The sequence below is a fragment of the Aotus nancymaae genome, unplaced genomic scaffold (genome assembly GCF_030222135.1).
Source record: "Aotus nancymaae isolate 86718 unplaced genomic scaffold, 86718_ANA_hifiasm-v0.15.2.pri h1tg000014l, whole genome shotgun sequence".
Classification (NCBI taxonomy): Eukaryota; Metazoa; Chordata; class Mammalia; order Primates; family Aotidae; genus Aotus; species Aotus nancymaae.
Genome location: NW_026988425.1, coordinates 99,617,632 through 99,644,733, shown reverse-complemented (window position 1 = coordinate 99,644,733; position 27,102 = coordinate 99,617,632). Strand labels below are relative to the sequence as shown.

Here is a 27,102-nt window from a genome sequence, read left to right as displayed (position 1 = left end):
GTGAAACAAAATGTACATCCTGGTACCTAAACAACTCCCTCCTTGATAAAATTTTGCCTTCTACAGAGAGAACGTTAATTTGTTCAGGCCTCTAGGATTCCATATGGAGCCTGAAACTTAAATGAATGGATATTTCTGTCTAGATACTTGTGCCACCACCAGAAATGATTGGCACTAGGGAGAACATGGCCTACTGGTAAGAAATATAACCAAAGAAATTATTGATTTGTGTAAATAGATAATTACCCCATTTTTTATGCCTTTGCTTTGTTTTCTTATTAAAGAAAGCGTCTCACCCTGTTGCCTGGGCTGGAGTGCAGTGTTACAATCATAGCTCACTGCAGCCTCAGTCCTGGGCTCAGGTGATCCTTTTGAGTTGGGACTGTAGGCACTGCACCTGGCTAACCCAAATAATATACAAAATAATATTAAAGAGTGGAATGAGAACATTTATATATAGCAGCACAATATCCATGAACTGGTATGGGCATGGTGCGGGGTCTATAGCCACCTCTGGGCTGGTTTTCTTTAGTTTTACCACTGTCATGTCTGGGTATACAGTTGCAAAAGCAGTCTCACTACCCAGCCTGGTTTCCTTTCTGCAGGATTTGCATCCTTGTCTCTGGTCTACTGTCCCTCTAATTTAACAGCGTGCTCACATTCTTAACATGGATTGAAAAAAGAGCTCAGAGATCTTAACATATTTTCAAAGGGAACAGGATCTTCCAGTGCCCTTTTAATTTTCTAAATTCTCTAATCCTCAGTGTACATCCTCACATAAATATCTTCATCACCACCCTCACCCTCCAACACACACAGAACAGCAAATCAAACTGTGGTAGAATCTGGTTTTTAAAACTTAGGCTAGAAGGGATCACACTTAATTTCCCTTGTTTTTCTTATGACACAAGTAACTTTTAATCACCACTATCCACACCTGAGCCCCTCCTTCTCCATCGTTATACTCAGAACTCATGACCTCAGAAGCCCCTGCTGGGTGCCCCCTGCTTAGCCACATCCCCATGCAGAGGCCCCAGTAAGCACAGAGCTGATGCTATCTGCAGAGTAGTGAAACAACATTCTACATCTGTAAGGATCACCTGAGTTTCTAAGTGCACTGTAAGATTGTACCGCCCCTCTAAAACAGGTTATACTTAAAATTTGTTTTAGAGAAAACGAAGCTAATGAAGAAACTGAGGCATAGGCAGGTTAAGCAGCTGGCTCAAAACCACAAAATAAGTCAAAAAGAGTGAATCAGGGAGAAAGAGAATCGTTATGCATACACTCAAGCTGCTAAGCCATGTTCCTTAAAAGAACCCTCACAAAGGAGAATAATAATGAAAGGGGTTTTGAAAGGCTCACAGAAATATTAACTTTTTTCTAGGAGTTTCTTTGAATTGTATTAACTTGATGGTTTATTACTAATTTACTGTCATGCTACATTAGTGCTGTCTGATAGCAACATTGTTTCAGTTAATATCGTACGAATGAGGAATGGGATTTGTGGCTTTGCTTTCATTGCCTACCCGTTAACTGCCACCCTCAGAGGGTATCACACAGAGGGGCAAAAGGAGCCTGTGGAGAAGAAATAATACAGTTCTTCTTGTGGGATTCTAGGAATTCTGCCTTTTGTTGGAGTTTTTGTTTTTGTTATTATTACGGTTATTATGGGGCTTCCATCTGAAGAAGAGGTTTTCTAAGTGATTAATTCTGCCTATCTGGTTTGTTGTTGCTTTGTCTTGTTTTATTTGTCAGATGATACCTCTCTAGTACAGTAGGTTCACCAAAATAACCACAAACAAGAAAGAAAGAACTATATAATATATATATTTCACATATATAATATATATAAAAACTATATAATATATATATATATAATAAGAAACTGAACACTCTAGCCTGGGTAACAAGAGCGAAACTCCATCTCAAAAAAAAAAAAGAAAGAAAAAAAAAGAAACTGAACTATATTTCTTCATGTTAAGGAGTTTCTTAGACAATTACAATGCTATCTAAATGTTACCTTGCTTTGTGGGCCTATGTAGACTATATTTCCCTATTCACATGACTGACAGAGGTAAAGTTTACATTCAGATTGTGAGATTTATTTAAAACTGTCTTAAATTTTCCCTAGAAAAAACTAGAAATAGGCCAGGCACAGTGACTCACACCTGTAATCCCAGTACTTTGGGAGGCTGAGGCAGGTGGATCAGTTGAAGTCAGGAGTTCCAGACCAGCCCGACCAACATGGTGAAACCCCATTTCCACTAAAAATACAAAAATTAGCCAGGTGTGCAGGCACGCACTTGTAATCCCAGCTATTTGAGAGGCTGAGACAGGAGAATCACTTGAGTGTGGTAGGTGGAGGTTGCAGTGAGCCAAGATGGCACCACTGCACTCCAGGCTGAGGGACAAGGTGAGATGCTGTCTCAAAAAAAAAAAAGAACTAGAAATACTTCTTATAAGGGGATATTTTAAAATCATTCTCCAAAACCCAGGTTGTTTTTGGCTCATAGCTGAATAGATATCAAACTGTATGAGGCAAATCATCCTCTTATAAGCATTAGAAATAAAGTTTGTTGTCACTGAGCTTTTTTTTTTTAAGAGAAAAAAGAAAGAAAGAAAAGAAGAAAGAAAGAGAGAAAGAAAAAAAATGAGAGAGAGAAAAAAAGAGAAAGAGAAAGAGGGAGAGAGACCGGGAATCTTGCTCTATTGCTCAGGCTAGAATGCAGTCTAAAAATGGGTATTAAAAAACCTCTTTTATGCCAATAATTGTGCTTAACAATGGAGACAGGAAGGAATAAGGGAGGAAAATAACAAACAAGTAGCCAACAAATATTTCATTTAAACCTGTGAAATGCTATGCAATTGCTGAGGAGTGATTTACTTCCAATTATGTCGTCACTTTTAGAATAGGTGTGATGTGATACTGAGAAGAATGTATCTTTTGTGGATTTGGGTTGGAGAGTTCTGTAAATGTTTATTAAGTTTACTTGTTCCAGGTCTGAGTTCAAGTCCTGGATATCCTTGTTAATTTTCTATCTCGTTGATCTAATATTGGCAATGTGGTGTTAAAGTCTCCTACTATTATTGTGTGGGAGTCTAAGTCTCTTTGTAAGTCATTAAGAACTTGCCTTATGCATCTGGGTGCTCCTGTATTAGGTGCATATATATTTAGGATCGTTAGCTCTTCTTGTTGCATTGATCCTTTTACCATTATATAATGTAACGTCCTTCTTTGCCTCTTTTGGTCTTTGTTGCTTTAAAGTCTATTTTATCAGAGATGAGAATTGCTACTCCTGCTTTTTTTTTTTCTCTCTCTCTCTCTCCATTTGGTTGGTAAATCTTCCTCCATCCCTTTGTTTTGAGTCTTTGTGTATCCTTGCATGTGAGATGTGTCTGGATGTAGCATACCGATGGGTTTTGGCTTTTTATCCAATTTGCCTATCTGTGTCTTTTGATTGGGGCATTTAGTCCATTTGAATTTAGGATTGATATTGATATATGTGAGTTTAATACTGCCATTAATGCTAGCTGGCTGTTTTGCCCATTAGTTGATGTAGATTCTTCATTATGGTGATGCTTTTTAGCTTTTGGTATGTTTTTGGAATGGCTGATACTGGTTGTTCCTTTCTATGTGTAGTGCTTCTCTCAGAAGCTCTTGTAAAGCAGGCCTGGTGGTGATGAAATCTCTGAGTACTTGCTTGTTCACAAAAAATTTTATTTTTCCTTCACTTATGAAGCTTAGTTTGGCTGGATATGAGATTCTGGGTTGAAAGTTCTTTTCTTTAAGGATGTTGAATATTGGCCCCCACTCTCTTCTGGCTTGTAGGGTTTCTGCTGAGAGATCTGCTGTGAGTCTGATGGGCTTCCCTTTGTGGGTAACCTGACCTCTTTCTCTCTGGCTGCCCTTAGTATATTCTCCTTCATTTCAACCCTGGTGAATCTGATGATTATGTGCCTTGGGGTTGGTCTTCTTGAGGAATATCTTTGTGGTGTTCTCTGTATTACCTGGAGTTGAGTATTGTCCTGTCTTGCCAGGTTGGGAAAGTTTTCCTGGATAATATCCTGAAGAATATTTTCCAACTTGGATTCATTCTCTTCATCACATTCAGGTACACCTATCAAACGTAGATTAGGTCTTTTCACATAGTCCCATATTTCTTAGAGAGTTTGCTCATTCCTTTTTACCCCTTTTTCTCTAATCTTATCTTCTCATTTTATTTCATTAAGTTGGTCTTTGACCTCTGATATCCTTTCTTCTGCTTGATCAATTTGACTGTTAAAACTTGTGCATACTTCGTGAAGTTCTCGTATTATGTTTTTCAGCTCCATTAATTCACTTATATTCCTCTCTAAATTGTCTATTCTCCAAAGTTCTTAGTTTCTTCGCATTGGGTTAGAACATGTTCTTTTAGCTCACAGAAGTTTCTTATTATCCACCTTCTGAAGCCTGATTCTGTCAATTCATCACACTCATTCTCCATCAGGCCTTGTTCCCTTGCTGATGAGGAGCTGCGATCCCCTGTAGGAGGAGTGACATTCTGATTTCGGGTGTTTTCAGCCTTTTTGCGCTGGTTTCTTCCCATCTTTGTGGAATTATCCACCTGTCGTCTTTGTAATTGCTGACTTTCAGATTGGGTCGCTGAGTGGACGTCCAACTTGTTGGTGATGAAGTTTTTTCTGTTTCTTAGTTTTCCTTTGGTGGACGCCCCTCCCCCACAGAGCTGGACCTTCCCGGGTTCAGCTGTGCTTGCTATGAAACTCTCAATCCTCAGCGCTTCCAACTGCTGTTTTTTTGTTGGGGTGGGACCAGCTGATTCCCTTGCGGCGACCCACTGCGCCGGCTGAAACAGCAGCGTTGAGATTCGTGGCACTTTTTTTTGCCCGGGAATCTCCTGGTCTGGCTCCCTGTTGCAGTCCCCTTTTCAATCAGCTGAATGGGCGACTCTGCCTTTCTGGAGCTCCAAACACCAACTAAAAGGGCACCCAGTCGCATATACTCTGCACTGAGAACCACCACCCCAGAGCACCGGCAAAACAGCCACGCTGGCCAAAAGAGTCGTGCTGGCGACCCGTGGGGCTCCTCCGCTGGGAATCTCCTGGTCCGTGGGCAACAAAAATTCATCTGGTAGTGTGGCATCCACTCACTCTCTGTGCTTTCACTGGGAGCTGCAATCCTGAGCTGTTGCTAATCGGCTATCTTGGATCTCTCTCGTCACTGAGTTTTAAAAGCAATTAAAAGTGTGCACATACTTCAGATAAATATATACAAAAAGCATGATAATGTCCTATTTGAGTATTCCTAGAAATGAGTGGAAACTTGTCCTCAGCCATCAACTTGAGGTCGCTAAGAAAAAGTAGTTGATCTACTGAGACTTACCTGCTAGAATTTAAATACTTAAGTTAGTTATTAGCAGTGAGAACGTTGCCTTAAGAGGGCAGAGACATGGGAGGGGAGGGAAACTGGGTAGGATGGGTGGTGCTTCCCATTTCTCTTTTGTCTGTGGCTGCACAGCTGGAACTGATTTTACCTCCCTTGTCCCGAACTTTAATTATTTGTTCCCTATTACAGTTCCCTGGTGTTAAAACCAAGTTTTAACTTACAGAATATGTCTTTCTACCCCTCTTGTTGTGGTGGGAAACACATTTCTTTTCTTTTTCTAGTTTTTAAAAGAAACATCCCCAGAGTCATATCAAAGTTTCTAGCATTTACATGATATTCTTAATTTCTCCAAGGCCTCTATCTTTACTTAGTGACCTCCTTTCCAAATTTTACGTCTTGGGCTCTGACCTTAACCTGCCAATGATTTAAGTCTTGAGATGCAGTGGGCTGCAAGGGAAGAAACGTGTTGGCAAATTTAGCAGCTCCTGGGGTTGCATGATGGATGCAAACTTGGTAAACTAGGGCCATGAGCAAGTCATTAAAACACATGACTTTTAAATCCCAAAAGTTAGAATGGGTGAGATGTATTTCATCATAACACATGATGTTATTCTCTATATGAAAATTAAGTATTGCATGGTGCTTTTAAAAAAGGGCTCATAGCCAGTTGCAAATTGTTGCTCTAGTATTCTTCCCTAAGAATAGGGCTAACTTTTGTTTTAAGAAGTTTTTGGTGGGTCTGGTAACCATTTTCCAAGTCCATATGGCTTTGGTTAATCTCTATTCTGTTCCCACCACTTCTGTTTCCTTGCTCCACTCATATACACAAAACGGATTTTATTGATTCATCAAATTCTAGGGGATATTTCCAGTAGTACCATGTATTTAAATGGGCTTTACTTTTTCAGCATTTATTGTGAAAGGAATATTAATGCTTAATTCCACCTTCACCCACCTCATTTGCACATATTTGTGTTGTATGTTGAACCACATGAAAAACCTACAGGGGAAAAAACTGGGCTGTGCTAACAGCTAATAGCCTATCTTTTCTCTTGACTTGCACAAATTGAGAAATATTGCCTGTGGCAAACATAATGGAAAACTGCATTTTTAATGCTCACACGCACTCATTTCTTTAAAAAGAAGAAAGTGGCTAAATATTCTTAAAAATAAAACTTCCCAAAGTACCCAGATTGGCATGGGGCACAGAAAAGGAGAAGGATTTTGGCTTTCAGAATAAAGATTTGAAGCTGAATCAGGTGAGGCAGAGATGGTAAGGTTGACTGATGAGTACAGTGTTGGGTCTGAAAATGTGAAAGAAATGTAATATTTTACTCCTTTTCTGCTAAACCGTTGGTTCTTCCTAAAGAAAAATGGTTGTGGCCTTGATGATCAGGGAACTTTGGAGTTGTTTGAAGTCTCATAATCTTTGTATTTAACTTGATGGCCTGTGTAGAAGTTAACTAATAGGAGTTTTTTGATGGTAAAAGAACTTTTAACTTACTTTAAAATCCTTTCATTTCAGGTATTTTTAAATACCACCTTTCCATTCTATTTCTCCTATTTGAAGAAAGGCATTCTCCTTAAGAATTAAGTTCACATTTGTATCAACTCTTTTCGGTTTACCCAGCAGTTTAGAGTTAAAATGAGATGTCATGCTAATTGCAAAGAACAGCGCAGGTTGACCACATTAGCGAAAGCAAACTAAGTTGCATGGGAAGGAAAATGAAAATCACTTTCTAAATGCTGGAGTGAGAACATTTAAATTGATATGTCTTGTCGTATTTCTTCAATAGCAGCTTATAATTACCTCTCTTCAAGGCATATTTTAAGTGGACTTGTAACAGTAGCTTAAAATGTAAACTAGTAAGGGACCCAGCTGTTGAGGCGTGGCAGCGGAATCAGGAGTGCGCCGCTCTGTGGGAGCAAGGCCATGCTGTCCATTAGCAGAGCATGCTGCAGTGTCTTAGTCCTTCAGTCAAAAGTCGGCTTTAAGCCTTTCATTACGCAGATTTGTTAGTGCACAGCATTGTATCAGTTAACTCTTGATTAAGAAATTACCCCCACATTTTGTGACTAATACAACATTAATGATTCCACAGTTTCTGTGGATCAGGAATCCAGGTGCAGCTTAGCCAGATCCTTTGAGTCTCTCCCAAGGCAATGGTCATCTCAAGGCCCAGTGAAAGGATACACTTTCCAGCTCACTCACCCGACTGTTAGCCAATTCAGTTTCTTGCGGACTGTTGAACTATAACATCAGTTCCTTGTACCTCTTGGCTGGATGTCTCCCTTAGTTTCTTGCTACACATTTCTCTCCACTGGAAATCTCACAGTATGGTACCTTGCTTCATAAGCAAAAGAGAAAGAGTGTGTTCACTAGAAGTAAGGCACAGTCTTTTGTAACATGATCAAAATGACATCCCATCACTTTTGCCGTGTTCTACTCATTAGAAGCAAGTTAATAGGTTCAGCCCCCTCTCAAGGGGTGGGGATTATACAAAGGCCTGCCTACAGGAAAGTGGGGATCGTTGGAGCCATGTCAGAAGCTGCCTGCCACAAGCATGATGGCAGTACCTGAGGGGATGTGTTCTCTGCTATGTCTGAATGATAGACCTATGGTGAATTGTGGTGTGAATGTTACATATATTTGTAATACTAAATATAACTTTCAGAAGTACTGATTTGGAGGCACTGAATATGGTCCCCTTTCTCTACCAAATTGGCTAAGTGCTGAGTCATACTCACCTGAGCCCCAGGAGACCAAGATTTTTGGGAAGGCTGAAGTTAGAGCCCCTGTCTGAGGTCATGGAACAGAGTAAAAGGAAGGGGCCATCGTGGCCTTATTAGCATGGTACCGTAAACACAGAGAACCAAAGAGTCTCCAGCTTATATTTCATTATGTGTTAGAAGGTTTTGATTGGTACTTTGCAGCTCATTTGGGGGAAGGGACTCTATGGATTGATTTGTAAAGTTGCTATTAAGATAATGGAATGGGAGGTTGTGCTTGTTTTAATTGTCCCCATGTCCCTACTCCCAACTTTCTGACTCCAGATATACAGTTTAAGCAGTGAACCGTGTAAATGGAGGTGAATTTGGATTCTGTGGCAACTGTTTAAGACATTTCTCATTTTAAGTAGAAAAATTCTATTAGAAAATCCATGTATCTTTAGAGGAAGATTTCGGGTGTAGATTTTTTTCAGCTGTTTGAAAGTCAGTGCATCCTTTTGGTGCCAAAGCTCTGATTTGGAAATTTAGAGATAAAATGTGTTCTGTCCCAGTTGCTGCTGGTTAGCTTCTGGAGGACCTGTGAAGCCTCTAATAAACATGTCTGGGGCACACTCTTGCTCCCTGCCCGAAGCTGTGCTGGCTCTTCACATAAACCTTGGTTGTTACATGCGTCCCTCCAGCTACCCTGAACTGCAGTTCATATTTATGTCCCAGCTTGAAGAAGCACACCACAAAGGCATGGACAGTTTGAAATCTTATATATCTTCTTCACATACATAGTACCTAATAAAGAAGCTGGTGCATAGTAGGCATTGTATTGTATTTATTTATATTTGATATAGAGTCTAGCTCTGTGGCTAAGCTGGAGTTCAGTGGCTCAGTCTCAGCTCACTGCAACCTCTGCCTCCTGGGCTCAAGAAATTCTCATGCCTCAGCCTCTCGAGTAGCTGGGATTACAAGTGTGCACCACCATGTCTGGCTAATTTTTGTATTTTTAGTAGAGACAGGGTTTTTGCCAAGTTCACCAGGCTGGACTCGAACTCCTAGCCTCACTACCAGCCTCAGCCTCCCACAGTGTTGGGATTACTGGCATGAACCACTGCACCCAGCCCATAGTAAGCATTGTAAAAGCATTTGAAATGATACATAAAGCTGCAGTAATATGTAATGGATTTTTATAATTATTCACTATCAACTTTCAGTGTTGACTGTTTTCTAAGGAAAGCAGTACAAGAAGTTATATATAGAGAGAATATAATTTATGTATATAAAAATAGTTACATATTTACTTTTAACTGATATAAAGTTGGTCATGATAAAGTGATGTATCTCTCGAACCATAAGGATTAATACTACCTACCTCCTGACAAAAGCTAGGCATGTTTTAAGATTTTACTCCCTCATTTCCATCCTCAGCTTTGTCTATTGCTCATAAATTGATCCGGAGATTTCTCTTTGTAAGTTTATTAGTGGGAATATTATATGTTTCAATTCCTCTATTATGTTTTGTTTTTAGTGCTCAGTCCTCTGCCTTTTGTTTACTTGTGATTAGTAATGCACTTTTGTATTACCTTATATTTTCAAATATTACTAATAATTAATCATCTGTGTTTTTAAGTTGGTGTAAAAGCATCTTACATTTGTCAGCCAAGAAGTGTGGAGTGAAAGAACGTTGAGCATAACATAGAGGAAATCCACACTCTCACTTTATTAAACCTTTCATCTAAAAAATGGAGTTTTGCTACTATATGGAAAAGATTTTTATCTTTTTGGATTTTGTTTTTGTTTTTCAAAGTGATAAATAAGAAACCCAGGTTATACTGACCTAATAAGGCACACATCTTAGGTTAGTGCTAAGGAGTTGGCTCCTTGAGCTCAGGCCAGAGATGACAGTCCATGGCATGCAATCTGTGTTGTGTACTCACATATCACATGGTATGCTAATATTCTTTGTTCATATTTTTTTCTAAATATTAGAGCATAATAGTCAAACAGTATCACAAAGCATCAGTCACATTTCGTGATAGGAGATGAGGAAGTAATAGGGCAGGTTGTTAGGGATGAGAGGTTTTTATTTTATATGTCATGTAAATACAAATACATTTGATATTTTTAATTCACAGAAGCATGTAGCACATCCAGTAGCTAAGGCTGAAGTTCCTCCTTGAGAGCTCGTGAGAGAACTCTCAGGTTTTTTCCTGGATGGCTTATCATTTGCTGTTTAGTTATTCCCATGTTCTCTACAATAATTTTCATGTCCTGGATTTATTTCTCCTAAGTAAAAATCTGAAAGACCTGTACTAAATCCAGGAAGCTCCTCACTAAAACAGTTAAGCATTTGATTCTGTCTTCAGCCTGTTTATTTAGCAGTATCATCTGTAAAGTCAGTTATTTGCGTGTAACAAATCAAATTCACGAGGCTTGAAGTGAGTTCATCTCAGCTTAGAAATTCATAGAACAGCAGTGTGAACTTCCATGTGTCACTTTTTTCACACTCATGAATAAGACATATACTCCCTCAAGAACCCATGGTTTTCCTAATGAATTGGAGTCACCTGTGAGTACTGTATTTGTGACATGCACATTTGCAGTTGAGGTCCACAGGAAGGACACCATTTCCTGGATCAAACCACAGAGTGCAAATATTGTGCCCTAAATAACACACTAGTTACTGTAAATGTCAGTAGAGGGAGTTTTTCTGACTTTGATTTAATGAAAGCCTACAGCAAAGCCAGCTGTTAGCACTTCTTAACTGCTTGTCAGAGCAACCAGGGGAGATAGAGAGGACCAAAAACACTTTTTCTCTATACTTTTGTTTTAAAATTAAAGTAGTTTTCAACAGGTGTTGAATAGGGACACTAGAGACCCTATACTGCTTGACATTATTTAGTTGGTGAATTTAGAAGCTCTCCTCCAGGGGGGTTACTTGGATTCAGAATTACATAAGGAGATTGTGTAAAATTTGTTTCGAAGTTTGCATATTGAATCCTCTCACCTGCAAAAGAAGCATTTTTGTGTTCTGGACTCCCCATGAGGAATAATTTAAAAATTAAAGAAGAGAGAAGACACACTAAATGCTGGTCCCTCTCTTTGTCACTTTGGGTATTGCCAAACTAATTGTAAGCCATATGTGATTTGATTGATGTCATCTGCTTTTTGTGAACAAAGAAACCACTTGAAGCAAACACATAGGGAGGAAAGTATGCGACGCTTGTTTCTGTAATTTTTGTCATTTCTAGAATGCATTAGTAAATACATGTGGTTTTTAAGGATCTTAGTGCCCTTGGAAATTCCTTTGACATTTTGCTGTGGATACAGAGGGGAGATAATCTTTCAACCGTAGGGAAAGTTTACAGTCTTATTATCTTGAAGAGGAGAAGAAAGTTTCTTCCTCAAGTGATTTATAACTTGAAACATGCTGTCATGTTTTGGTAAGCCCACTTTATTAATTCCATCCTTCTCTGTGGCAAATTAAAAAAAATAAATGTACCATTGCAACACGGTACTTTCTCAATAGCATATTGTACTTAAAATAGCATGATGGAAGTTACTGGGCTTGGGTTAGTGATATAGAATGTGGAGCCAAGTTCTGAGTAAAACCTCTAATTGAATTACCTGCAAAAGCACTGACAGACAAGCTTTCAGGACCGACAAAGCTCTGCTTTCCCCAGCAGAAGTAGATCACGTTTACATCTGCCTTGTAACCCTCTGTTACTGGTTTGGGCAGGCACTTTCACCTTGGGCCTCTGTTGGGCCCCTTTTCCTGCAGCAGAGGAGGAGTGGCTCTGTGAAAGCAGGAGAGCTCACACATTAGCCTCTCGATTTAGAGAAAATTGATAACAGATCAAGTTAAACGGAAGAGTCTTTGAAATAAAAATCCAAAGTATTTCTTCACAGATTACCCACATTCTTGCATGATTCTTTTATTGCATTGAAAAGAGAAGGTCGGGATATGAAAGTAGGTTTTCTATAGCAGTGAGACCTGAAATGTACTGTTTGTTTTAATTGGGGGAAGAATTAGAGAAAGTTCCTAATTCAAGTCAGGAAAGAATTTATTATTGACCATTTCTATGTGAAAATGAAGAGTAATATGTGGTTGTTTTCTTCTTTCTCTCCTGCTCTCTCTCTGTGTTATCCACAGCCTCTGCAATCCCAGATAATGGAAGAAGGTCCTGTCTAAAGCTCAAAGTCTTTGTGAGACCAACAAGTAAGTCCCCTAGAATGAGCTTCAGAGGGTGGCTTCACTGCGCATGCTTTATTGTGTGGTCTGGTTCACAGCGGTAAAACTTTTTTTACTGTTAAATCTTGTGTGGTATCTGTTTTGTATATCAACATTCATATTTTAGTTTTCATCATATTTTTTCTCATTCTTCATGATGCTTTTACTTAAGTACACAGCAGTTGCTAACTTGTTGTTTCTTAGACTGTTGTACATGCAGAACAAATGGGAACAATATTGGCATTTGGAACATGCCATTGATTGTAAAACAATCTCTACATAAATAAAAGAAAAAAAAGGAGAGAAAGAAAAAAAGAAAGCAATGGGAGTTTAAGGGTGTCTTCACTAACATATTTGGCTGTTATCTCTATTTTTGTTATAGATAGCTGTATGAAAACTATAGGTGTTCATGATCGTGTTTTCGATGTTAACGACAAAGTAGAAAATTCATTAGAACCAGCAGGTTAGTATGCTTAGAGAATCTCTTTTAACAAATGCATCTATTTCTCTGGTGCTTCAGTATTTTTTTCCTTTCTTCCTCTCTGCATGTTTGCATGTTATAGTTGTTGTGCTTTTGCTCATTGCTAGTGATGCTAATATGACTTATATTCTACCTCATTCCTCCAGTATCTTTGTGTAATGCATGTTAGATAAAATAAAACTTTTCTTTTTTGGAATGGGTTTGAGCTAATGCGGTATCCTAATATAGAAGCCCCATCAGAATGCTAAAATCTCACTGCCTTTTACCATATCCTCAGAGCATGCTGGTGAATCACTGTGAATATTAAAGAATCTATTTTCATATAAGACAGATAACATTTCTATTGTATATGTTTATAAAATTTTCTTTTTTATCTCCAAATCTGTAGATAAAAGTAATAAGACTAGTGCACAAAATAGAAACTAATTCAACATATTTAGTTTTCTCTAGAAATTTACATGCATCATTGAACTGACCCAAGGAACTTTATTCTATTTCAATATTATTTTTGCTATTGTCAATAGTCATTGGTCTGGAGAAGTATAATCACATTGCCACCACAAATTCACACATCTCTTGCTGCCACAGATGTACCAGTAGCCTGTCGAGCCAAATGTGGTCCTTGATTACTGAGGCAAAATGAGTTTGAAGGATAAATGAAATATTTCTGCTATTGACTTCCACACTCCCAACGTTTCCCATAACTAAAGAAAAATGAAACCCACAAAAGCACTCATTGAGACATTTAGTCTGTCATATACCATGGATAATAAAAACCTGAAAGGCCTGGCGTGGTGGCTCACAGCTGTAATCCCAGCACTTTGGGAGGCCGAGGCAGGTGGATCATGAGGTCAGGAGATTGAGACCATCCTGGCTAACACAGTGAAACCCCATCTCTACTAAGAATACAAAAACTTATCCAGGTGTGGTGGCACACACCTGTAGTCCCAGCTACTTAGGAGGCTGAGGCAGGAGAATCGCTTGAACCTGGGAGGCGGAGATAGTGCAGAGCCAAGATTGTGCCACTGCACTCCAGCCTGGGCGACAGAGTGAGATTCCGTCTCAAAAACAACAAAAAACCCTGTAAGCTATCTATCCATTTGGTTATCAATTCAGTCTGGCCACTTAATGAAACTAGATTAACTGGGAGGAGTGATCGCCCTCTGCTAACTGCTTATGGAGGAGTGTGCCTGGAGGCCCCGTGTTCCCCTTCCTCTGTGGCATCCTCTTCTCCCCGACCCACTCCAGATCTTCACTGGTTTCCTTACCCATCCCTCTTGACCATCTCAAAGCTTAAGGGAATAAAATTATTTCCTCTTCACAGAGAGATTTGAGCCCCTTTATGTAAATGGAGATTTCTTTTTTTTGTATTAGTAGTAGTAGAATTTCTCTTCCTTATGGTCCTGGAAAGTAACGGGTAGTGAGGCCCACTTTTTCCTCCAATAATATTACCAAGACTGCACAGTCAATGAGCCTTAGGGAACCTTACCCTGAGTAAATGCTGTGCCTCAGGACATACAATAGCTTTCCTGTTATAACTGACAGAAAGACTTAGGGTTTTTTCCCCAAAGCATTCTTGTTTTTCTAAGGCAGGCATCTCACCCAGAGCGCAAATGAGAGGTGTGTACAATGACCTCTCCGAGGTCTTAGAGGCTCCCCAGGGATCAGTTAGCTGCTTTAGAAAGTTTTAAGGAATGAATGCTGACATGAAGACATTTTAATTGTGTCCTGGAAATCTGGAGCCATGACTTTGGCTTTTTAAGGTACCAGAGTCTTCACAAGCTTGAGAACGTGGGCCATCACAGGATCTGCAAGTTGGTCGGTATCTCCCTTAAAGATCCCCAAGGCTACACTCTTCCTTCTATGGCTGAGGAGACTTGCCCATGCCACACCGCTGGTTAGATAGATCCAGGTTTAATACTCAGATCTCCTGACTCCTGTTCCGATATTAGTATCAAAGTAGTAGTCTCTCACCACTGCTAGAGGTATGTTCATAAAGAGAACTTAGGTCTCTTGGCTTTGTTAATAAGCCACAAGAAGGATGACCAGCATGTTCTAAACAAAAATTACCCAGGATTATGATTTCTTGATACACGTTGTGCAGAATATAGGCATATCTTTCCCATGGCTTTTTTTCCAGGTAATCTCCACAGCCTGTCTACAGCATGGGAGGCTGCTTAGACACCTAACAGATTGCATATTTTTCTCTGGCAATGAAGAGGCACATGGAGGACTATTCTGCCATTAGGAAAATCACCTTTGAATCCCACTAACCATACAATGCAAGATATTAAGATGCTTTCATACATGAACATATGTCACTGTATTTGGGGAAACAAGGTTTTTTTCACTGAGCATTTAAAATGCACAATGGTCCCAAATTGATAGACATATAACTGCTGGAAGTTTGCAAAAGTTTAGCAGAATGTAGTTAAGTGTGTGCACACGTGCGCTGGGGAGTGGAGCATAGGTATACATGCAGGAAAAGCTCTTTGAGTCAGTCAAAGCTATACTTTAAGGGCTTGCTGGTGAGCATCTTCACTAACAGAGTGAGGCAAGGTTGATCCACAATTCCTGGCAATAAGAAAACAGTAAGAAATTTGTTTTGCCATATTCTGAAATATTTTAATTTCCGAATTAAAGAAATTCTGGGATTATAGGTGTGAGGCACTGCATCTCATACCTGTAATCCCAGCAATTTCAGAGTCAGAGATGGGTGGATTGCTTGAGGCTAAGACTTTGAGACTAACCTCGACAACACTGTGAGACCTTGTCTCTATTAAAAAGAAAAAGTGGTGTGTGTGCCTGTAGTCTCAGCTACTTGGGATAGTGAGGTGGGAGGATTGTTTAAGCCCAGGAGTTCGAGGCTACAGTGAGCTATGATCAAGTCACTGTACTCCATCCTGGGTGACACAGAAAGACTCTGTCCCTAAGAAGTGAGAGACAGAGAGAGAGAGAGGAGAGAGAGAGGAAGGAAGAAAAGAAGGAAGGAAGGAAGGAAAGAAGAAAGGAAAGAAGGGGAAGGGAAGGGAAGGAGGGAGGGAGGGAGGAAGGAAGGAGGAAGGGGGAGGGAAGGAAGGAAGGAAGAAAGGAAGGAAAGAAAAGAAAAGTCCAGTTAGCTTTGCAGTTCTTCACCACTGTGTCGAACCACTAAGTGAAAGCGTATCCACCTTTACCCAGCTCTGAGTGTAGACCCAGTCTTTATGAACACAGCAGGTCTGAAAGGATTCCATTGCATGATCTCAGCAATGTGTACTAATTCACCTGTCTTTGGAATGTATTTGTCTTTTTTGTTTGCTTGCACACTCTGCCTGCCAGTTTCCTATCATCAGGGATGCAGGATGATCTCAGGGCAGACATATGCCATATAACATGCTCCAAAATATCGCTAGCGTTCTCTCCATTAACCATTGAAACCCCTGTGTTGTGGAATCCTGTAGCCAGGAGGCAAGACTTGATTTGGCTTCTGAAGAGGAACATTTTCTTCTTCCAATCCCACATTACAAGTGTTAGAAATTCTCTCATATTTAGGTGTAGTTTCCATTGGGATAGATTTTGCCTGTGAATTTCTCCTTTGAATTCTGAAATTGCTCAGATTTACCCAAATGACAGCCAGTTTCTCATTTCACTTTTCGGGGCTGTAAAATCTCCCAACATTGAGGCCCTGTTCTAATCAAAGGAAGCTTTGTGGAATCCTGAACGAGGAACAGCATGTTGCAGGAAAAAGAGAAGAATCATGATGCCCTAATGGCATCCTTTTGGGGGGCAGGAAGATGTATATTCATTGAGTGCTTATAAAAGATTAATTCCAAATTAATCATTTTTGTGTATGATTAAGGTACTGAAAGGCACACTTAGCCTCATATTTCACTTAGATGAAAAACAAAAGCCTTCCTCTCCATTGTCCTGTAAGATCTATTCCCTGTGTCTTGTGCTGAGTGGACCTGGAATAATGGATAGCCCTCACAGAGCACCTAGAAGGGACTAAGGTGGTAATGAAGGGGTTCACACCGAGGATCTAAGTGCTAGCTGGGTACCTTTAACAGTACACTTCCAAACTATACAAGGAGAAGGATTGGGCAATATGCTAGTAAAAGTAAGATGGAGAGGAGTCCAATAGCTGATGCAATTTCAGTTATTTAAATATGTGATATTGTGAAATAAACTCTGGAATCCTCCGGGTTTATGGTTATTTCACAGTTAAGCCTAAAATGCTCCATTGTTTTGATTGACAACATATTGGTGCTCTTAAGAAAGTGATTTGGATTTTAATTTCAGGGCTATTAAGGGCCTTTACTTCTACTTCCTGTTAACTACAGATTTAATTAATACACTTGCAGGGCTGAAAAAGAGCAGAGAATAGAGGAGGGTCTGAAGGTATTTGGCCACATTGTACAGGACTTTATATGTATTTTTTTCTGCACCCATTTATCTTACCATCTTTCTTCCTAACCTTTTCCAGTTTCCTAAGCTAAAACCACTCACTACAGGTTCGCTTAGGTTCAGGAAAGGAGCAGATTTGACAAGGGGATGCAGCAGCTTTTATTGGAGAGCAGGCTAAAATAATAAGAGCACTCCAGGGCAGGAGACTCAACACTGAGAAGACTTATCTCATTGGGAATGGATGTGATGGAAAGAAAATTCCCAAGTGAGCATATCTGAAGCAGGGGTCAGCCTGTGAGCCTGAAAAATGGTTACTTTAGGACAAATATTAGGGAATGTGATTCGACCCAGTGAAGTAAAAACACCCTTATTGTGATATGTGTGGTAGGAAAATATAAATGAGTTTACAATAATGGTTAGTTAAGGGGTTTGAGATGGTATTAGGGATTTGATGGTATCTGGGGGTATTTAGGGATTATCCTTTGAGGTCAGTGTAATTGAGAACAACCACTAGAGCCTTGTTACCATTCTCTCTGACCCTTGAGCAATTCCCAGATGGCAACTGCTGAATACTTACTGGAAGTTTCCCTGATGCTGAGATAAAATCTGCAAAAGGGCTCACTATTGGCACCCAAAATGTGTTATTCAGGGATCCCTAGTCTAAAAGCACGAGTGGCCAGGTGTGGTGGCTCATGTCTATAATCCCAACTCTTTGGGAGACCAAGGGAGGAGGTTGGTTGAGGCTAAGAGTTTGAGACCAGCCTGAGAAGCAAAGCAAGACCCTCTCTATAAAAAAATTTTTAAATGAGGCAGACATGGTGGTGCACACCTGTAGTCCCAGCTTCTTGGGAGGCTGAAGCAGGAGGATTGCTTGAGCCCAGGAGATCAAGGCTACAGTGAGTTATGATTGGGCCACTGCCCTCCAGCCGAAGCTACAGAGCAAGACCTTAGCTCTAAAAAAGAAGTTGATTAATTTAATTTAATTTAAAAAATAAAAGCATGAGTTAGGCCAGGTGGAAAGAAGAAGACAGGCAGCTGCGGAGCAGAGCTTGGCTCCTAGGCAAGCCTCCAACCTCTCTTTGGTACTAATTGCTGCAGAGTTCTCATTTCGAAGTTAAGCCTGTTAATCATGCAGATCAGGAAGGCTATCCAAAGTCAGAGGCAGCCTCATAGAACACTTTATAGCTAAATAAAAGAAGCTTAACTCACTTAATCCATTTTATTTAGAGGAAAATTTGCATCCATGCTGATAATTTATGTGCCAAGCTTCAGCCCGATAAAAATAAAAATAGTCAAGTTCAAGTAATTTAATCTTAGAAATAAAAGATTTGTAATAGAAATAGCACCATAATTGACACCTAATTGTAGGCAAACTAGTGGGCATAGGTTTATTGAAGTTTACGGGGCATGATGTATAGTGTATCCAGAATGCTGTTGTTTTGGCATTTGGTTTTTCATGTTTGAAAATTCGTCTAGGCATCCAATAACCAGGCATTCAACACTAATCCTATGAAGCAGCTAAGAGAAGGGAAATGGGCAGCGCATTCTGGTTAACCACTACTGCGCCAACATAACTACCCCTTCCCCCTTCCCCCACCAGGTTACTTGCCTGCCTGTGTCATCTGAGGTTTCAAAGGTGCATTCAGATATCTGAAATTTGTGCAGGGCGTGTCTGACTACTGGCTAACCAAAGCAGCTCATGTGCCAAAGGTTACAGTGTATGCATAACTTTTCCCCACAATTTTTAAGGAAAGTATTAATATTGCTGAGAAAGTTCAATTTTCTCTGCCTCTTCTTTGTTTGCTGTAAATAATGAGTGATTATGCAGACATGAAAGTCAATGGTGGCACAAGGTTCATTACCCTACTTTGCAGAGGGTGGCGAGGTCTGTTAACAGCAGGCTGCTGCAAGAGAGTTATTAAGGATGTGAAATCTCATTGGAATGTGTGCTTTCTATTTGAACAGATGACACCGTACATGAGTCAGCCGAGCCATCCCGCGGCGAGAACGCGGCACAAACACCAAGGATACCCAGCCGCCTTTTGGCAATCCTACTGTTCCTCCTGGCGATGCTTTTGACATTATAGCACAGTCTCCTCCCGTCACTTGTCACAGAAAACATCAGGGTCTTGGAACACCAGAGATCCACCTAACTGCTCATCCTAAGAAGGGACTTATTATTGGGTTTTGGCAGATGTCAGATTTTTGGTTTTTTTTTTCTTTCAGCCTGAATTCTAAGCAACAACTTGGGGCTGGGGATCTCAACTCGTTCCTGCCTCCCTCACCCACCCCACCCCAAGCCCTGGCCCTTGACTTCTCTCACCCCTCCCAAATTAAATGGACTCCAGATGAAAATGCCAAATTGTCGTAGTGACACCAGTGGTTCGTCAGCTCCTGTGCATTCTCCTCTAAGAGCTCACCTCCGTTAGCGTACTGTGTCAGCGGTCTATGGACAAGGAAGAATAGTGGCAGATGCAGCCGAAGCTGGCTAGGCCCGAGAGGGTTTCGCTCTCCTATACAATATTTATGCCTTCTCATTCAGAACTGTAAGATGATCTCGCAGGGCATCATGTCACCATGTCAGGTCCAGAGGGGAGATATTAAGAATAGATGCAATATTACACCATTTCCTATAGGAGTGTATAAATGAACAGGCTTCTAAAAGGTTGAGACACTGGGTTTTTTTAAATATGACTGTCTTAAAGCATTCTTGACAGCAAAACTTGTGCTCTCTAAAAGAAGCCTTTTTTTTTCTAGGAGGCAGGTTGGGTGTGGAATGCTAATACAGAGCAGGTGTGAAAACAAAACTACAGGTTTGCTGGGGGTGTGTATGTGTGAGTGCCTCTAATTTTTTTGGTGACTGGGCAGTGCACACCAGATATATATTTTTTTTTTTTAAATACAGATCACCATGGTGCTACAACTTTTTTTTTTTTTTAGAAACTTAAAGAGGCATTTTTATGAATAAAGTGACCTTCCCCAAGGCTGACAAGCCAGGGTTGATGAGTGCATAGTGGAATAGCTTTGGATGCTCCTCTGGGGGATGACGTGTACCAAGGAGAGGACCGCAGTGGCCAGAGGAGACGTGATTTGGCTTTGCTGGAGCGCCAGTGTGCTGTGGCCTTTCCCCGCCTCCCACCCTAGTACCAATGTTTTGCTCCACACTCCATGACTGCAGGGGCTGGGACACAAACCCCTGTCACCAGGAGAGTCAGTCAGCACTACTTGGGAGGGCTAAAGGGAAATTTGGAAATAAAATTCCAAAGTTTGGAGTAAAAAAAATTCAAGTGTTGATTTTATATTCTTTCCCTTTCTGACACAGCCTAAAGCGTAGGGGGAACATGTGTTTATCTGTGGGAGATAAACAAGATGGAGTCCCAAAGACTTTAACAAAATATTTTTTTAAAAATCCACTAGAATAGAAAATACATTATTTAGATATACTTTATGCTGAGAGTGAGTATATATGCTTGTCCTATTTAAACTTGTGAGAAAAAGTGGTATCCCTTGATACATTTAGAAATATGGGGGGCTATCTTGTTTCATTGTGGGGGTGGGGCAGAAGGAGAATAAATGCAGGATGACCCTGTTCAAGGAATCTTAGCATGGCCAACAGGGGACGTTTCCAGTCGATTACCAGGAAATGCAAGCCTTGGGGTTTCTACTGGTGGCGGGTCCGTCATGAACTTAAAAATCCAAAGCCTAGACAGGGAAAAGTGTTAGACCAATGGAAAAACAATCCAGCCTTTTTTTTTCTTTTTTGCTATTGCACGACATGTCAACAGAAACCATGCCTTTCAAAATAATAAATAAATGTGACAATAATGTAAAATGTGAAAAATTGAAAGCATTCCAGCAAAATAAGGATTTTTTATATATTTGTTTTTTAAGATGTATATGTAAAAAAAAGAGAGGGTCGCATTATGGACAGACTTCATGAATGGCAATTTGCTTAGAATTGTGAGTAGTTCCGAATTAGAAAAATATGTGAATGAAAGGCAGCTGTAAACGTATTGCACCCTGGAGAGTTGTACACATGTTGAAATGTAATCTGGGCTTACCTGATCCATTTGGAGTGGATGTCGCTGCTGAATCTGTTCTCACATGGAACCATGTGCGTGGGTTTGCCAGCCTTGCAGATACAATCAATCCTATTCCCTCGTGACATCAGGAACTCCTCTGGAGTGGCAGAGTCTTATCACAGAAGGCAGCCACCATTTCACGGAAACAAAAGTTCACAGCATTCAGTTCCTTTTTCCTTTAACTATTTATATACTCAGTACTCTCAGTAATATCCAGAAATACTTTTTTTTAAAAATGAATAGTTACAAGCTTATTGGTCCAGTGAGATTTGGGTAGGGGGAGAAAGATACCTTCCAAAATGGATCAATAGGACCAAAATAATATTGCATGTTCTATACCCACAAGGAAATCAAACGATCCTGTAATGATTCCAGCTAGTCATAACTACGTTAGCAGTGCTAATTTCATTTTAGAAATGGTGACTTCTGTGGTTTTCCTAGCATTTGTCTCTAACAAATGGTGAAATAATTACTCATGGCCCTCTCTACCATTGTCTTTCATTTTTTCACAGTGAAATTAGACCCCTTTACTTCACCACTCTACCACTGCAAATTAAGTATAACAAAAATAGCAAGACTATCCACACCAGTAGACAGTATGCTTCTCTACCTATAAGTGATGTAATCATAGCTAATGCACTTGCCATGGAGTTTTCAAGATGATTGGTGTCAGACAGTTTTCATTTTGTTTAAAAAGTGTTGGTGGCCTTTCGCGGTGTTGTTACAGTCCTCTGGGGGCTTAGGAGGATGTTGATGCAACTTTGTAGCAGCTTTTAATTTCAAAACAACTCAAAAGTCTGGAGAGCAGTCATAGCTGCCACTCGGCCCCAGTTAGTCAAACCCCAGTGACCTTTGCCCCTGGTTGCCAAGGGCTTTGCAACATGAAGCAGGGAAATAAGGATCTGTCTGTTTAGTGGATACCGTGTATCCTTTAATAGACCAGGTAACAGTTCGTGTTAGTTTAGACTATTGTTTTGTACTGTACTTTCTTGGGTGGCAGAGGAAAGAAAAGTAAAACATTGAAAAAAAACTGCGTTCTTTAAATTCTGTATTATTAGCAACCTCTGTTGTATATAGTGTTTGATAATAAAGTATTAATTTGATTTCTATGTCTTTTGTAAGTGAGAACAATAGACTTTCAGGATACAAAACATGCATTGAGGCTTTAAAACATCCAGTGTGTACCGTGGCTGAAAAAAAAGTCACAAGTGGCCGAGACACTGCTCCATACAGGATTCACGTGTGGTCATTGCCCACCCAATCTTATAACTCCATCATCTTGGGACCTGGAACAACATGACTTTTTTGATCACTATTTTGTCCTCAGTGTTTTCAAGGTCTGATGTTGGAGCTCTGTGGTCCACCCTCCCTTCCCTACCAGCATGTTGGTTTGAAAAGGGTAGGGAATTCAGTAACAGTTCTGTACTTCGGTTTGGTTTGGCTTTCTGTTTGTGATTGTTTTCATGGACTGTTTTATTTTTTCCCAGGAAGAGTCGTTATCAATATCATGTGCAGCTCACTCATGGAAATGGTTGCAGACCAGTCAGTGTAGGAAGGTTAAATGGGGCTGTTTCTCTCTCTGTGTCGTTGTGAAAGGAAGAGTCACACAGTACCTGTGGATTTTCAGGGACTCTGTTTTTCTCCGGTGCCTTAGCAACGGCAGCAGCCATTTGTATTAGTTTCAAATAATTAGAAAAACAGTTTTCAACTCCTCCTTTCCATTCATTGCTCTCAGAGTTGTGGTCACTGACTTTTCATTTGAAAACCACCTCCACCAACACCCCTCGCACCCCGTTTGCCTGCACCGCCCCCCCTCTTTACTTTGTATGTTTATTTTTTTGTCTCCCCCCTTCCTTCCACGTTTTATTTCTTCTCAGAGCCGTGAATGGGCAGGTCTGTCTCTGGTTTGGCATCACTGAGTTTTTCCCATGCATTGGCCCCAGGGCTGCTAGGATGTGAGACAAATCTCCCTACAATGGGCTTGCTCCCATTGTCTGTACAGTTTAATAGATGCTGGCATGTCGGAGGTTACCCATGAGTCAAAATCCGCTTTCCATGCTTACTCTTGACACCCCATTGAAGCCACTCATTGTGTGTGCGTCTGGGTGTGAAGTCCAGCTCCGTGTGGTCCTGTGCTTGTACTGCCCTGCTTTGCAGTTCCTTTGCACTTACTCATCGAGTGCTGTTTTGAAATGCTGACATTATATAAACGTAAAAGAAAATGTAAAAAAAAAAAAAACCCACACACAAACAAACCCATACGATCTGTATTTGTATATACACGTGTCCGTACAATTATACCTAAATAAAAATTAAAGATTTTCATCGTTTTAATTGGATCCCTCCTTCTACTTCTTTGTTCCTTGAATGACGCCTTTATTTCAGGGGCTACTTGTACTCTGCTGATTTTTCAAAATCTTTGTGGACAGAAAAGATAATACAACATGCACAAGAGAAGGCCTGGGAAGCTCAAAGAATGCAGAGTTAGAAATGGCCAAGTATCTGGGCGCATTCCAGTTATTCTGATGAGAGAATAGTGAGATTTCAGCCTAGTCTCTGTATCTGAGCCTTAAAATAGGCACTATGACAAGCCCTGCATCCTAAAACGACTGTTAAATACAACAGGAGCTAAATACAAATTATATTCTTTTGCTTTGCACATAGTTTTTTCACCCCATCAAGAAAAAGACCAAATAAGCATTTTCCCAGCAAATATACTAGAAGAAGAAAAGAAATAGTAACAGTAAAAATGATAATAATCGCTTCTGGCCAGGCATGGTGGCTCACGCCTGTAATCCTAGCACTTTGGGAGGCCGAGGTGGGTGGATCACCTGAGGTCAGGAGTTCAAGACCAGCCTAGCCATCATGGTGAAACCCCATCTAAAAAAATAAAAAATAAAAAAAAATCACTTCTACTGCCCAATGCCTCAATTCTCACTATCAAGGAAGAATTAACTTATAACTGTGTTACCTGAGGCAAGTCACACGATATCTTTGGGACTCAGTTTCCTTATCTGTCAATAACAGGGCTGAATAAGAGATTTCTTCAGTTTTCTAAATTCTACCATTTTGGGGCACTGCAAAGCCCATTTTACATCTATGCGATGTGAGTGTGTTTTTGTCTTTGATGATGACACTGCTATAAGCACAATTTGACAATTTCATCTGTAGAAGAAAAAAGCATCAAATATCTGAAATAATAGACACCTAATGCATTTCAAGACGTGGCTTTAATTACTCCATGTTAACATTAAACTCATTGAAAGCTTTTTATTATACTTAATTATTTGACAAGGCACTAAACACTAATTATAACTTACTGTAACCTTTTTTTGTTAATGAAGAATGACAGCTTTATAGAATGAGAAACAACTCACATTAAAAAATACGTACTGGACTACTTACATGACATTTTCAAACCAGAACAGCATTACGTTATCATTATCATCTTCACCATCATCATCAAAAGCATTTAAGTGATCATGACATTGTGCTCAGTGCTGTGCAAAATTAAGTTAATGTTTACAGTCTGTACTTCCAAAGCTTACAAAATAAGGCAGACATTACAGGTAAGCATGACATAGTAGTGATTTATAGAGAAGAAATAAAATTCAAGCTTTTATATTATACTTAAAAAATAGGAGAGAGAAATACTTTTTTAAAACACATAGGTGAATGGGGAAAAGTTTGGGATTATAAGATTAGTAAAATTGAGTTTAAGGAAATTACGTTTAAAAATAGTCAAGACGGGGTTAGGGACTTCTTACAAAATAGAAAATTTGAGTTTAAAGCATTGTAGGCTTTAAGAGAGTGCAGAAATGCACGGTATAAATTGTCATATTAGCCACAGAGGCTACTGTGAAAACATAAAAACCCAGAACACCATCTGAATGTCACTGAAGCAAATTATAGGAGTGTATTGGTCCAGAGAAATCACGCATTTCTTCCCCTAAGGAAGTAGGAGAAGTAAGAAATAGAAGACAATTTCAGATTCTGCTTTATATAATAACCAGGTAGCTGTTCCTGAAACAGATTGTATCTGTACCTAATTGTGAGTTGTCTAGAACCCCATCCAGCGGGAAAGCTGGACACACACTCGCACACACAGATGAAGGAAATGGGATAAAATACAGAACACACAAACTGTTGCACACTCTAATGGAAAATCTGGTAACAAAACATTTGGAATGCTCAAGTCATCTAAGGTGTTGTATAAAATGAATCCCAGGAAAAAGACTGGAATCTAGATGTCCATGCATGTGGTGACTAAAACACACATGTATGTATTTGAATGCCTTATTGGAATGTGTATAATCTAGGTGTCACTTTAAAAGTTTAATATAATCCTGATGAATTGCTCATTGACCATTCTAACTGTTACTTGAGGTGTGTGCAAAACAATTTCTTAGACATTGTTTGCAAACAATAGTTTTGTATTTTGCTGATAACTATCCTTGATGAAAGCACTGGCAAAAAATGCTGTGAAAAGCATTATGATTTTTGCACATTCCCTTTGGAAAACAAGTATTTCCAAAAATCATTAGAAATAATTAATCAGGCCAATATTTTCCATCAGTTTTTATTTTGATACATTCTACTATATTAATCAAGTTGTTCAGTAGTTAAATACATCATTCAGTGGTTAAATACCTATGAGGGTCTATTTTTTAAATGGAGTTGTAACTGCTGGACGCTGTGAGCAGTAAATTTGTATCACTTATGTATCTTTGTTTTATATAGGTGATAAATGCATAAGATTTTTTTTTAAAAGGAAATTGCATTGCCCAAGGAATTAGTCAAGGGCATCACCAAGGGTTCATTTGGTTTGAGGGAGGAGGTGATTAAGCAAGCCACTCTTTAAACAAATAATATCTAATTAAAAACAGTGGGCTTGGTGAGAAATACTGCTTCCAGGTAAGTTCCCTTCCCACGTCTTCCTTTCCAAACAGAATGCAGTTTCTAAGCCCTTTTATACAAAGTTTCTGGCACCACTCTTAGCACTGGAGAAAGGAAAAGGAGTCAAGGCCTCATGTTCAGCATATTCCAACATAACGACCCTTTCAACAGTTTCTTCTGAGATTGCCACACTCCCCAAGAGCCTCAGTACATGCTGAGAGTAAAACATGATTTCACTACTTTTCATTAAAAATGGCCCCCTCTTTCTCGCTAAGTGTCCCATGAGTTCTGCCATCTCCCTCCCAGAATGGCATTAGTTGGTGTTCACGCTGATGGCAGGTCAACAAGGCAGTGTTACTCACTTTAAATGAAGAGAAGTTTCAGTTCCTCTTCTTGTCATCTGCTTTTTTGATTCAGTTTAATTCCTAAACATGTAGTTTTCTGTAATATTAATGAGAAATCATTTCTAGCTACATAACCCTCATTATGACAGCCATGGGATGAAGAGGCCAGCACCAGGGCTACGGTTGGAACCTGGAAGTCCCTGACTGTTTAGGGTAAACTTACCTTGCTGAGGCTGTCAGTCTTTGTTAATTCAGAAGAATTCAATCTAGTGGGTGGCTCTCCAAGTCAATAATGCGCTTTAAAATACCCTGGATTTTGGTCATGATTATTCAAGCAAGAACTTTTTGTCACTTGGTGACACATAGATGCTTGTCGATCTTGACAAGAACACAAAGGGAAGGACCAAAAGAATCTTAAAGAGAGATTACAATGGGAAAATAGAACAAAATATTTTTGCATGCTGTTTTCTTCCGAGTGCTGGCTGCTCCCTCAGACCACACGTACGATTTGGAATTCAGGTAGCCAACGTCATTTTCTTTCCTTCACAACCATGAAACAAGACACTAAAATAAGAGAAAGAACA

At 39.8% G+C, this 27,102-nt stretch overlaps 1 protein-coding gene across 3 annotated transcripts in view; it reads left to right on the top strand.

Moving 5' to 3' along the window:
- EFNA5 (ephrin A5) overlaps positions 1–23,617 on the top strand; it is a 293,328-nt gene extending 269,711 nt beyond the window's left edge. For 2 of the 3 annotated variants that reach the window (XM_012459715.3, XM_064376205.1), the window contains exons 3-5: positions 12,255–12,320; positions 12,715–12,795; positions 19,162–23,617. In XM_012459715.3, coding sequence (XP_012315138.1) covers positions 12,255–12,320; positions 12,715–12,795; positions 19,162–19,283 — 269 coding nt within the window. In that variant the 3' untranslated portion in view covers positions 19,284–23,617. The remainder of the gene's footprint in view (positions 1–12,254; positions 12,321–12,714; positions 12,796–19,161) is intronic. The other variant, XM_012459725.3, reaches the window with a different exon arrangement.
- The last annotated feature ends 3,485 nt before the right edge of the window (positions 23,618–27,102 follow it).